Below are 13,954 nucleotides of genomic sequence, written 5' to 3' on the forward strand. Positions count from 1 at the left end.
CGAAGACAGTTAAGGAGGTGCAACGGCTCGCAGGGCGAGTTGCCGCCTTGGGAAGGTTCGTCTCTCGATCAGCCGAGCGCTGCCTTCCTTTCTTCAAGAGCCTCAAACGGCCGAAAGACTTCCAGTGGTCAGAAGAATGCCAGCGAGCCTTTGAAGAGCTCCGGAGCCTTCTGGCCTCTCCCCCGCTGCTCACCAAGCCCCAGAAGGGCGAGGTCCTTTATTTATACTTGTCCGACTCCCCAGCCGCAGTGAGCTCAGTCCTCGTCCGGGAAGAGGACAAGCTCCAAAAGCCGGTCTATTACACCAGCCGGGTTCTCAGGGATGCTGAGACCCGATATTCTAAACTTGAGAAGACCATCTTCGCTCTCATCATCTCGGCTCGGAGACTCAGGCCTTACTTCCAAGCCCACACAATAGCTATATTGACCGACCAGCCTATGAAGCAAATATTGCAAAGGTCGAATCGTGCGGGGAGGATCGCCAAATGGGCGGTTGAGCTCGGAGAATTTGACCTCGAGTATCGGCCCAGGCCGGCCATCAAGGCCCAAATACTCACCGACTTCATCGTGGAGTATACTCTGCCGGACGACCCCGAGTTGCCACCCGTATCCGCGGAGGAAGCCCCGAGGCAGCCATGGGTCCTGCACTCGGACGGGTCTTCAACCTCGGGGGGTAGCGGAGCCGGACTCATCCTCACCAGTCCAGACGGAGTAGTGGCCGAGCAAGACTTGCGCCTCGAATTTCCGGCCTCGAACAATGAGGCCGAGTATGAGGCTCTCATCGCCGGGCTCAAGCTGGCGAAAGAACTGAAAGTGGAAGACCTGACGGCCTTCAGCGACTCCCAGCTGGTAGTGAACCAGATCCAAGGAGACTTTGAAGCTAAAGAGCCATCCATGCAAAAGTATCTCCAAAAGGTGCGGGAACTTACGTCTGCCCTGAATTCTTTCAATATTCAGTACATTCCCAGGGCGGAAAACTTCAGGGCAGACCAGCTGTCCAAATTGGCAACCTTCCGCATGAGCGAGCTTCCCAAGGGAACTACGCTCGAGTATCTCCAGATCCCCAGCACGGAGGAACCCGAGCCCACCATGTGCATCGACTCCGAGCCAAGCTGGATCGATGGGCTCGTCTGCTACCTCCAAGACGGGACCTTACCTCATGACGAGACGGAGGCTCGCCGAATCAAGCGCCAAGCCCCCCGGTATGTCCTGTACGAGAATAGACTTTATCGTCGATCATTCACTTCTCCCCTTCTCAGATGCCCCTCCGAGGCGGACTATGCCCCCGCCCCTCCGAGGCGGACTATGCCCTCCGAGAGGTCCATGAAGGGATCTGCGGAAATCACATGGGGAGTCGGGCACTGGCCACAAGATCCTGCGGCAAGGATATTACTGGCCCACACTCCAGAAGGATGCGACGGATTTCGTCCGGAAATGCGATCGGTGCCAGCGAAACGCCAATATCCAGCGCCGACCTTCGGCCCTGCTGACTTCTATCATCGCCCCCTGGCCATTTGCCCAATGGGGGATCGACATCCTGGGGCCCTTTCCCCAAGCCTCCGGACAAAGGAAGTTCCTGGTCGTCTCCATCGACTACTTCACCAAATGGGTCGAGGCCAAACCCGTCGCCCAGATCACCGAGCAAAAGATGCGGGACTTCGTGTGGAAGTCCATAATCTGCAGATTCGGACTACCCCGTATCCTTATATCTGACAATGGTCGACAATTTGACAATGTTCATTTCAGGGAATTTTGCTCTGAGCTCGGCATTGATCACCGTTTCACCTCGGTCGCTCACCCCCAGACAAACGGGGAAACTGAGGTAACTAATCGCACTATTTTACAGGGACTCAAGGCTAGGCTTGATCGGTCCAAAGGACAGTGGGTCGAGGACTTGTACAATGTCCTTTGGGCGTACCGGACCACGTTCCGACTGCCCACGGGAGAGACCCCCTTCAACCTAGCATACGGCACTGAGGCCGTCATCCTGTTGGAGATTGGCCTGCCTTCTCCAAGGGTGGAGCATTACGACCCCGACACCAATTCCTCCCAGCTCAGGAGCAACTTGGACCTCGTCGAAGAGACAAGAGAGGTTGCCCGGGTCCGCATGGCGAGATACCAACAGCGAACGGCCCAATACTACAACTCCAGAGTTAAACCCAAGCTCTTCAAAGTGGGGGACCTCGTCCTCAGGAGAGCCGAGGCTTCTCAACCGACCGAGCAAGGAAAGCTCGCCCCAAATTGGGAAGGGCCATATCAAATCGCCCGGGTGCAACGACCAGGGGCGTATAAATTAAAGTCCCTAGAGGGGACCCTGATCCCGCGAAGCTGGAACTTCGAGAATCTACGAATGTACTACCAGTAAAACCCCTAGGGGTTCAAGACAATCAGGACAATGGGCTCAGTTCCTTTTCTGCAAATAATTCTCTTATCTTGATGACTGTAATTCTCTCCTAATGTTGGGCCGTCTGTGATCCTCAGATTCTCCGGCCAAAATCGGGATGCCTCGAGACTCGACCGTAGAGTCCCAGACTCCCTCGACCTCGGGAAGAAGCCGTGAGGGGTGGAAAGGGTGGTTCCACCCGGGGCGCCACAAAGTGGACCCCCGGGAGCGGTCGACGATCCCCGATCTCCGATCCCCGAAGCGGACAATACTTTCCCTCGACTAAGGTCGGGATGCCCCGAGGGTCTACCGTAGAGAACCAGACTCCCTCGACCTCGGGAAGAAGTGGGTGGAAAGGGTGGTTCCACCCGGGGCGCCACAAAGTGGACCCCCGGGAACGGTCGACGATCTCCGATTCCCGAAGCGGACAATACTTTCCCTCGACTAAGGTCGGGATGCCCCGAGGGTCGACCGTAGAGAACCAGACTCCCTCGACCTCGGGAAGCGTCGCAGGTCGGTAGAGCGTGTCCAGACCCGCCGACCTGACAAACGATCCCTCGACTAAGGTCGGGATGCCCCGAGGGTCGACCGTAGAGAACCAGACTCCCTCGACCTCGGAAAGAAGCCGTGAGGGGTGGAAAGGGTGGTTCCACCCGGGGCGCCACAAAGTGGACCCCCGGGAGCGGTCGCGATCTCCGATCCCCGAAGCGGACAATACTTTCCCTCGACTAAGGTCGGGATGCCTCGAGAGTCGACCGTAGAGAACCAGACTCCCTCGACCTCGGGAAGCGTCGCAGGTCGGTAGAGCATGTCCAGACCCGCCGACCTGACGAACGATCCCTCGACTAAGGTCGGGATGCCCCGAGGGTCGGCCGTAGAGTCTCAAACTCCCTCGACCTCGGGACGAAGCCGTGAGGGGTGGAAAGGGTGGTTCCACCCGGGGCGCCACAAAGTGGACCCCCGGGAGCGGTCGACGATCCCCGATCCCCTGACAAACGATTCCTCGACTAAGGTCGGGATGCCCCGAGTGTCGACCGTAGAGAACCAGACTCCCTCGACCTCGGAAAGCGTCACAGGTCGGTAGAGCGTGCCCAGACCCACCGACCTGACGAACGATCCCTCGACTAAGGTCGGGATGCCCCGAGGATCGACCGCTGAGTTCCAAACTCCCTCGACCTAGGGACGAAGCCGTGAGGGGTGGAAAGGGTGGTTCCACCCGGGGCGCCACAAAGTAGACCCCCGGGAGCGGTCGACGATCCCCGATCCCCGAAGCGGACAATACTTTCTGAAGCAGAGCTCTGCCATTGAACTAGCGCGCACCCTACTTCGGTAGAGCGCCCACAGGCCCGCCGACCTGACACAAGACTCCTCAACTAAGGTTGGGGCGCCCCGGGGTCCGACCAGAGGGTCTCAAGCTCCCTCGACCTCGAAAAGAACTGTAGATCAATAAAGCCTCCCCAGATCCTCTCAACTTCGGTGGGTGTCGTCGGGTCCGTGAGAAGCCCGAGCCCCCTTACAAGTCAAAAATGACTCCGGAGGACGACGAGGAAGGGAAGCAACCTACTCCGCCATGTGAAACACAACTCCGAGAATGCAAGAGGTACATCTAATTCGATGCCCTCCTCGTCAAATTTTATCTACATACCGCTAATCATCTAACGTTGGAGTCCTATCTCGCCCCAAAGTCGGGCTACTCCAATGGGTCGGCTTAAGACCGATCTCCTAATTACATTATGCATGCTCCGTTCGACAAGTCTCCACTCGTCAAGTCTCAACTTGAGCAAAGTCTTCGTAAGTTAGGGCCCAACTCGGCCCCCATACACAGACTCCGATGTCTAGCTGAGAAAGTGGTCTCAGCCACGAACATACCAGCCGAACACAGATACTAAGGCGATCTTTAGAGATTCCTGCCTTACTCACCGAAATCTCGGTAAATTCCGAGAACGATAACTATGGAAATCTTCGGCAATAACTTAATTATCAGCCCACGTTCCCCACGAAGGGTCCGGAGTTGAGTTCGGAAACTCGACTAAACTCCCCGAATAGCGGCACGGACAGACCGACCCCGGTCTTACTCGAAGGGCTAAGGCCCGACCTCGATGCCTTGGGATTTCCCCGAAGGCCGAACGTGACGACTTTCGCAATTCTAAGATCCGAGTTGTGGGACTTAGAGAAATTTGCTAGAAACCTAAGCTCGGAGCTCCCTTTGGTCGGAATGACTAAAATCCGAGAAGGCCAAGATATAACTTGGGAAAAAGGGCAACTTCGTTAAGCAGCCCGAAAACCAAGATACAAAGTTAAAGGCGATTAGCTAAGGCTCTAGCCTTATTCACGACGAGAAAGGAAAAGACGAGCACAGAATGATGAAAGTATTTTTTCATTGACAAAGGGCCGGAGGGCCAATTACAAAATTGGAAGTCGGCCATTCAAGAGCCGACCTCGGATACAATGAAAAAGAAAAAATACAAGTCTCAAGCTACGGGGGCGACATCCGGGGGGTCGTCTGGCACAGTAATGACCTCAGCCGGCACAGGCTCAGGGTCGGGGGCAGGGGCCTCGGGTGCCGCCTCCGGGATGTCGTCCGTCTCGGCCGCCGGTGTCGCCTCCGGGACGTCATCCGTCTCGGCCGCCGTCGTCGAGGGCCCGGCAGGGTCTTGTTCGTACAATCCTGCCTCGGACGTCAAAATGGCAGGAAGGTCTTGCATATCGGACCCGTAACCCAAGTCATCCTCGGACGGACCGTTAAAAGGTCATACTGGGGGCAGTACCGGCACATCTGCAGCCGGAAGTTCTCGAAGCCCCGGAGGAACCCGTCCACCGTCTCCTCCTCGAGCATGTCGCGGAACTCCTGCGACCCTTTGAAGAGCTCCACGGCGTGATCAGCCCGCTCAAGTGCCCTCCTCTCTCGGGCCTCAAGCTGCTCGATTCGGAGGCGGGAAACCCCGTCCTCATACTTGAGGGCCGCGACCTCGGCCTGGACCTCCCCCAAGCGCGCCTCTGTGCCGCGCAAGGCCGACCTGGTTAGGGCGTGGGCGGCCTTCTCCTCCCCGAGCCCTTCCGCCATAGCGAGGCGCTCGGCCTCGGTGGCCGCCCACCGAGCCTCGGCCTCGGCCAACGCCGCCTCCAGCTCGGCGACTCTTTTCTTGGCCGGTTCCAACTCCCGGCAGACCGCCGGGTCTCTTCCTGACAACCCTGGGCGATACACACCCGGGCGTCGAGCTCGTGAATATGCTGTAAAGAAAAAGACAAAATAATCGTGAGTTGAAAACATATGGACTCGCTGACGACCTTAAGGAAATCGAGAAAAAGAGCTAAACCGGGCGGTGTAGCAGTAAGCACTGTCAACGACCACCTCCAGCGGAATGTTCCGGAACTCGGCCCGGTCCGCTGGAAGCATCGCACGCCAAAACACGGAGCGTGCGACCTCGGCGTTATGAATGGCCGAGCTCCCCTCGGGAATAGGGGAGTCCGGCTCGACTGACTCCTCCCGGGAAGCTCGGGAAGGGCCCGGCATGCCCGAGCCCGAGGTCCCGGAGCCGCTCGCTTCGGGGCCTCGAGTCGGCTCAGGTCCCGGGCGCTGCTGCCGGATCGTGGACGGCTCCCCCCGCTGGGCAATGGGGGCAGGGCAAGGAGGGGCTGATGGGCCCACGTCGCTGACGACCCGTGCCCGCCTCGGGTCGGCTGTGGAGGCCCCCGCCTTGGGGCCACTCGTCCCGGCCGACGTCGAGGCGCCGTCTGACCTCGCCCTCTTCCGAGGCTGAGGCATAGCTCCGCCGGCCTCGGCCTCTCGCCTCCTCAGGCGGGAAAAAAGCGATGTGTTGCTGGTCGGCATGAAGGGAATGTCTGAACGAAAATTTCACTAAGTGTCAGACCAGTAGCAGTGAAAACAAAGGATAAGGAAAGAAAGTAATATAACTACCCTTACCCTCGGGGCGTGCCGAGCTCAGACCCACGCTCGCCAGGGCGCCCTCCCGCAGGAGCTCGGTCAGGTCGTTGCCCCTCCCGAGGGCTCGCAGAGAGTCTAGGGTCCTCAGCTCCCTCCCCGACGGCTCGGAGAGCTTGTTGAGGGCCTTCAACCGAGGGTGTCCCCACCTCGGGCCGAACCCCCAAGGCGCCTCGGACGCCAGGAAGAAAAACTTCCCCTTCCACTCATGAATCGAGGAAGGGGCGCCTTGGAAGAGTGACATACCGCCCCGAAAGGCAAAGTATAGCCACCCTGCGTCCGCCGGGTTCTTCTTCAACAGAAAACACCGGCGGAAAAGACCCACTGAGATCGGGATCCCGTGCCCGAGGCACAGGGACAAGAACCCGATTATCGTCCTCCACGAGTTCGGAGCCAACTGCGCCGGGACGAGCTGGTACTCGGCCAGCAGGTTGTTCACGAACTCGTGAACGGGAAACCGCAGACCAGCCCAGAGCGTCTCGCGGTAGACCGCGATCCGACCTGGGGGCGGCTGCGTCACCCTGTCCTCCGGCCCCGCGGTTTCAAGGCGAAACCCGGGTTGGAAGAAGAAGCGGGAGCGGATCAACTCCAGCTCCTCCTCTGACAGACTCGACCCTACCTCCTCGGGACCCAAACCCATTTTTACAGAAAAATAACGGGGAACTGAAGATAGGGGAGGAAGAAAGGAAGGAAACCCTAGTTAAAACAGGGTGAAAACCTACTGGACATCGCCGGAAATCGCTCCGGGCACCAACGGCAAGGTTCGGTTGAAGAAGGAAGCAAGGGAGAAAGACAACAAAAATAAGAGGCAGCCAAATAAAACCTTTAGGGCAACCTCAAGGGGTTTATATAGACCCCCCTGACGGCCCAGATCAACAGGGTCGGTTCCCATCCCCCGACCGGGTCGCGCCACGTGTCGACCTCGGAGGCCGAGGCACCATATTCACTCTGGATCAATAAATTGGGTACGAAATCGAAGCCCTGTCTCATCGGATCCCGGGGCCTCATTATGGGTCCGCAGAATCGAATCGCCTTGAAGAACGAACGGACGGCACCTCCGCTCCCCTCATTTAATAAGGCCCTGGGGCACGTGGAGCCCCGACGTAGCCTTCACCTCGCCGGATCCATGATCCAGTAATACGAGATCGGAAGCGTCCGATCCTAGGTCATGCCGCGTGTCCGTTTTGAACCCCGTAACGGCACACTCATTCATGAGCGGAGAGTCTCGATTACGGGATCGAGGCGTCGCCTCGTCGAGCCCAAGGACCCTCATCATGGGTCCGCCACACGAAGCGATCTTGGCGATCCAAGAGACGCCACCCCCGTTACACCCGCTCCGAGAAACGTAAAGACACGAGCTCCACCATAAGTTCGCTGAATAAAGCAACCTCGAAACGCCCAAGGGCGCGGGTCTCGCCATAAACACTCCGAGAAACACGAGGGCGCGGACGAGATTCGCCCCCCAACTTTAATGATAGACTTTACTTCCCACGTCCGAGCCCGCAAGCCGCTCGAACTCGGAAGTCGGGGGGTAGTGTTGGGGGAATAAGATTTTTCCCCCCAAGTGACACAAATGCCCCTAAGAAGCCGCACAATCGCCGACCCTGAACAGCCGAAGTCGGCGTCCGACCTCGGAACGCCCGACCTCAAGACATCCGACCTCGAGACCTCCGACCTAGGAAAATCCTGATGCTCAAGGTATACCCTTGTCAGCCACCTACTACGGCCGTACTCCTCTGAGGTCCAACTGAGGACCATACCCTGCCACTGCTTCAGCATTTATTGCGCATGGCCGCTGTAACCCTCCGGTTCACTCTACAATTAATGCGGATCTCCGGCTTACTCCACCATTAATGCGGATCTCCGGCTTACTCTACAATTAATGTGGATCTCCGGCTTACTCTACAATTAATGTGGATCTCCGGCTTACTCCACCATTAATGCGCATGGCTCCTGACATCTACGGATCCTCGGCTCTCCACCGCAAGTTAGCCCAGCAGAGTCTGGTCAACCATGATAAGTCTCTGATCTCGGCCATACCTCCGACACCAATGCAATGATTCGCCTGGTAGCGTACTGGTTCGGGTCGTACGACGCCCTCACCGCCGACATCAGTACAATGATTCGCCTGACCGTGCGCCGACCTGAGCCACATGCCGAGCCGTACTATGGCCTTGCCCTGTTACATCACAGGTAAACCGACCCCCACCTATAAAAGGGAGCCTTGGCCTCTCAGGAGGGGGTTGGGAAATTCCGCGCCTTACAAGCACTGTTCATCTCCTCCTTACACTATCTGCCCCCTCCCTGACTTGAGCGTCGGAGGGCCGGCGCCGGAAAACCCGGCCACCGGTTTGTCTGCAGGCACCCAGACGGAGGACGCCGCCCGCTGACGGATCGCTGCCCCGCCGTGAGGACCTCCAGCTCCCTCTCTCCGGCCACCCCAGACGGAGGACGCCGCCCGCCGACTGGTCGCCGCCCCGCCGTGGTGACCCGCAGCTCCCTCTCCCTCGACCGAAGATTGCCTCCGGGTCCAATTTCCAGCAACACAGGACAATGGAGAAAAATTAGCAACCCTCTTGAGAGCTCTGGGAGCATATGCAGAAGGCTTCTCCACGGATCCTATTATCAGAAGAGCATCTTATTTCTGGAACGAACTTCAAACATGATTAATTCGAGCTGGCCATTAAGAATGTCCGAAGTTCGCAGAGAGATTATCCTGGCAAAGAAAGAGCTATGCGAGTATCAGTTCTTATGCAAGACTATGGGTGCCCCTGTTGTGGCTAGTAATGGGCATCAGGCCGTGCCGGGCCGGCCCGGCCTAGGCCCACCGGGCCACGGACTAAACGGGCCGTGCCTGGCCCGGCCCGCTTCGTTAGCGGGCCGTGCCGGGCATGGCCCGCTCAGCGAAAAACGCAAGCCCGACTCGGCCCCAGGCCCGTGGATTGGCGGGCCGGGCCGGGCACGGCACGAGACGGGCCGTGCCTGGCACGGCCCGTCTCGGGCGCAAACGGGCCGTGCCAGGCACGGCCCGTCTGGAGGGGGGAGAAAATAGCCATTTCCAACGGCTATATTTGGTTTTTTCCCAAAATACCCCTCCCAACAGTCCAAAAACGGCTAATTTGAGGGGTATTTTGGGAAAAAAATTTTCTGGCTCGCGGGCCGTGCCGGGCCCAGGCCCTTATGGGCCGTGCCGAGCTGGCCCGCGGGCCGTGCCGTGCTTGGCCCGCGGGCCGTGCCAGCCCAGGCCCTTATGGGCTGTGCCGGGCTCGGCCCGCGGGCCAGAAAATGGTAACCCAGCCCGGCCCCCTTTCATGGGCCGTGCCAGGCACGGCCCGTTACTGTAGCAAGCGGGTGGCACGGCCCGCTTCGTGCCGGGCCGTGCCGGGCTATGGGTGGTCCGGCCCAGCGCCCATCTCTAGTTGTGGCATTCTTGCTGCTGTAATTCTGACAGAAACGCTCACAAGTGATTTCTATCCGGCCGCAGTTTCCACTGTGCCGGTCATTGTTTTTAGTACACCACATGAAGTATCACCCTCTACTATTTGGTTCATGGCCATGGTTTTTTAATTATATTGGAATAATATATATATATATTCTTCTCTCAAGGATCCTACCCAGAAAGTGTGCCGAATGACGGCGTTAGTGCTAAACTACAAGTGCAAAAGATTACACTCTGATGGTCTCTCTCCGTCAGATTCCCAATTGAATCCCGTCGGGTAATTTGTAAATTAAAATCCTGTGCTTGTATCCATTTCCAAGGTCAGTGTTGTCTATAAATTTTTTTTGAGAGAGTTGGAGTCAGCACATTTTTTCCAATGAATTTGACTGCTTGACCGTCCGCTACTTTCGCGCGCGCGCGCATAAGAAGAGGGTGTAATGTTTGTTTTCATGTCGCCTTGCTTGTTTGGCCTTAATTAGTTTTGCTTGCAGGCTTGATACAATTATTTTATATAATATTATATAATATTTTTTTATGATTATTTTATTATACTAAAAGTATATTTTTAGTTTAATTATTAAATACATGTTAAAATATTACAGCACTTTAAAAATATAGTTACCAAATAATAAATAATTTTTTATAAAAATTCTACTACAGAAAGTTTTATTTTCAATAATTTTATTTTCAAAAATTCTACTGCCAATAATTTTTCGAAACAGAAACTTAATCAAAATGTATTCTTGAGTTGCATTAGGTGATCGAATACTCCAATGTGTTCTTCCTGCCAACTTTTGATCCCATCAACTTCTATTTAGAGAATATTGTGTGCTCCGGCATCCAAACAAGGCCTATATATAAAACGAGTCAACCCAACACAACTGACAATTCACATCCATGCAAGCACCATGCTGTAGAATAATCTATATCTTCAAAAATAATATATCTCAAATAAATGTGTTTGAAACAAATTTATCTCATAGAACGAGCGACACGTAGGCCACCACTTGTTCATGAAATGATTACGTGAGAAGGCACCAGCCAGGACAATCCCAGCCAAACTGCAAAGAGGATGACAGGTACAAAGGAATAAGATAAGACCATAAAAACTACATCACAAACTTTTCGTTCTTCTCTCTTTTTATTCATTTATGACAGAAAAGACAACCATTAAAGACCCGAACCACAAGCCACTCACCCACACCTCTTGTGGCCCCCACCTTAATAAAATACAAGTTAGTTCCCCGCATATATATATATATACAGGAACTATAACAAACCAATACCTACGCTGAAATGTAACCCAATTGGAACAATGCAGACTCCCCGACGCGCACATAGAAATTCATATGCGGATCGCCCCACTGCCGCCCGACCTCGAGATGGGGGAGAGCAGAATGGGAGAAAAACGGGCGGCTATCCCACGTCCGCATATGTTCTTACGTGCGCACGCCGGGAGGCTCATATCGTTCCGTATGGGTACGCGCCAGCTAGATCAACAAAAGCGACAACGTAGCGTAAAATAAAAAAGAAAAAGAAAAACACAGAGTGCGATACGTGACTGATACAATGAAACCGTTCGATCTCAGCCGTCGATCAACTAGAAAGCGGAACCAGTATGAGAGGTCCATCGTGTGCGGCGCGTTGGATCCGACGGCGCTGGGTAGGGAGCACTGGATCGGACCGCCTCCCGTGCTCGCCTGCGCCACCGTCCCCGGCACGCACGGCTGCCCCGCCGCTGCCGGCCCGGCCGGCGGCGGAGGCGTGGAATGGGCCTGTGGAACACCACCATCGCCGCTGGATCAGCATTTCAGGAGTAAAAGATCAAGATCGCGAGGGTTTCTAGGGTTTTTGGTACCGACCTGGGAGGGGCCGGGGCTGGACTTGGAGAGGCCGGCGTCGTAGATCATGGTGAGATCCGTACGGAAGAGGCCGAATGATCGTTCCGAGGTCGGCCCGGGCTTGAGGTCCTCGTCGTAGAGCGCGAAGATGTAGGTCTCCACCGGCCGGCCGGGCATCAGCGGCGTCCCGGCCATGGACCGGAGATGGGCGACGAGGTTGCCGTTGAATGCCTTAGCGTTGTCGACTGTGGTGCCGGCCTCGCCGGGATCGCCGCGGTAGGGCCAGCCGGTCTCGGCCACGACGATCTCGACGTCAGGGAAGCCAGCGGCGTTGAGGGCGGAGTGGATCGCGTCGACCTGGGCGTCGAACATGTTGGTGTAGGTGATCTTGGATCCCGCATCCAAGCGGCCAGGGTTGGGTTGGAAGAGACAAAAGGCCAGGGTTTCGGGGCGGGGGTCGTCGCGGTAGGCGAAGTAGGGGTAGGGGTTGATCATGAAGGGGGAACCGGTGTCGCGAAGGAAAGCGAGTATCGCGGCGAGGGCGGGGCCGAGGTCTGAGCGGAAGGCGCCGGAGGAGGGGGGTTCGGACTGGGAGAGGACGGCCATGGAGTGGACGGTGGAGACCTTGATGGAGGCAGCGGCGGAGCCGGCGGAGGAGAGAGCGGAGTGGAGGTTTTGCATGGCGGGGAGGAGGTTGGAGGCGAGGGAGGGGTCGCTGGAGTTGAGGGCCTCGTTGCCGACGGAGATGGCGGCGATTGAGGAGGAGGGGAGGAAAGGGGCGACGTTGGCGGAGACCCAGCGGGAGGCGGCGGACGGGTCGGCGGCGAGGGAGGGGATGTCGGCATTGGCGGCGCCGAGGACGAGTGATATGTTGGTGCCGGCGAGGGCCTGGATGATGCCCGGGTCGGCGCCGTACAGCCGGACCTTTCCGAAAGTCGTCGACTCGAGGAGCTTCGCCGTCGCCGACACCGGCGGGAGGTTGTCCGCCATCTGCCCGTAGTTTATCCCGATGTACGACTGCGATCCTGCCACGTGGAGACAGGACTTCCCGTCAGCGACCCGCCAGGTCAAGTTGAAAAAAAAAAAAAAAAAAAAACCCTTCTCTCCGCTTTTCTCTTTTCTCTGCAGAAAAATCTTGAGGCAGTCATCATTCTTCTCAAGAGCGGAAAGGAATATGAACATTTAGATAGATGCACATATATAATAATTTACCTCTCGACTTGCTTAGCTTTTAAGCATACTGAGAGGGGGATCAGTTCTTAGTTCCAAAGGAGAGGACATGTAACAAAGAAGATTAAGTCCGCTGAGATTTCGAAGGGCAGGAGTTGGTTATTGGTAATTATACCAGAGTTTCTTATAATAATCGGGTTGCTTTCCCTTTACTTATTTATTTAACATGTAGCTGAAAATTCTTGCTTTCCACGAAAGTGAAGAATGGATGCCATTTTTGTGAGAAAAACTTCAAAATCCGAATAAACTAATACTCATCAACCGGCTCATAAAATTCGAAACATCCACCGATTTTCTTTCCCTATTTTAATATACAGAGACGCAGAGAGAGAGAGAGAGAGAGAGAGAGAGCTTACTTCCAGACGAGAAGAAGGCTGCTAAGAATAGAAAGATAACAAGGAGCTGATGCCTCTTCTCCATGACCACAGAGAGAGAGAGAGAGGGGGGTTAGAAGAAGGGAAAAAAGAATGGATGGAAGGCTTCCCTCGTTTTGCTTGCTTCTTATTGGAGAAGAAAGAAAGGCGCATGAGCAGGGAAACGTCGCAACAGGGACGAGTCTTCCAGGGTTGTTCGACGGACGACTCAACAACTCTGCTACAAAATTCGAAAGCGTTAAGTAGCAAACAAAGCGACTCAATCGCCTTCGGTCGCCAGAGACCAAAAGCGGCGTGGTCTTTGGATTTTCGGACCGAGGTCAGAGAAGAAGGAACCGGCGTCGCCTTGTCCTTAACGTGTAAGCAAGGCCACACGTGCCTCTGCTCTCCCTCAAATACACGCGCCGTGGCCCCTGGGAGACGCGTAGTATAAGTTAAGAACCAACGAAAGTCGGACCGCTCATGGTCGATGTCTTTGGGGGTCATTCGTGTTTAAATTTGGGTCTTATTATAACACGCCAATTTCTTTTGGCATGGAGGTTCTAAAATTGGGGATTGTCCGTACTTAGCGGGGAATCAATCTTTACGCTTCACTAGTTCCCCTTGGTTGGGGTACATAGCCTGGAACCAGCACTAAAAGGGCTGCTTTCCGTCAGCTGCTATCGAGATGAAATAAGTGAAACGCTATTAGGACCGAACTCTCTGTTTACTCGTTATGAAAGAAGAGACGCGAGCTGGGTGGTCC

General features: G+C 55.7%; 1 protein-coding gene across 1 annotated transcript; it reads right to left on the reverse strand.

Annotated features, from left to right (window-relative positions):
* Nucleotides 1–10,688: 10,688 nt before the first annotated feature.
* On the reverse strand, nt 10,689–13,537 carry LOC120113248 (glucan endo-1,3-beta-glucosidase 7-like). Its single transcript, XM_039134118.1, has 3 exons — nt 13,192–13,537; nt 11,627–12,630; nt 10,689–11,539 (listed from the first exon to the last, which is right to left on the reverse strand). Exons 1-3 carry the CDS (start codon nt 13,253–13,255, stop codon nt 11,255–11,257), a joined length of 1,353 nt encoding a protein of 450 aa, XP_038990046.1. The 5' UTR covers nt 13,256–13,537; the 3' UTR covers nt 10,689–11,254.
* Nucleotides 13,538–13,954: the final 417 nt, after the last annotated feature.

This window comes from Phoenix dactylifera, chromosome 15 (assembly GCF_009389715.1).
Source record: "Phoenix dactylifera cultivar Barhee BC4 chromosome 15, palm_55x_up_171113_PBpolish2nd_filt_p, whole genome shotgun sequence".
Classification (NCBI taxonomy): domain Eukaryota; kingdom Viridiplantae; phylum Streptophyta; class Magnoliopsida; order Arecales; family Arecaceae; genus Phoenix; species Phoenix dactylifera.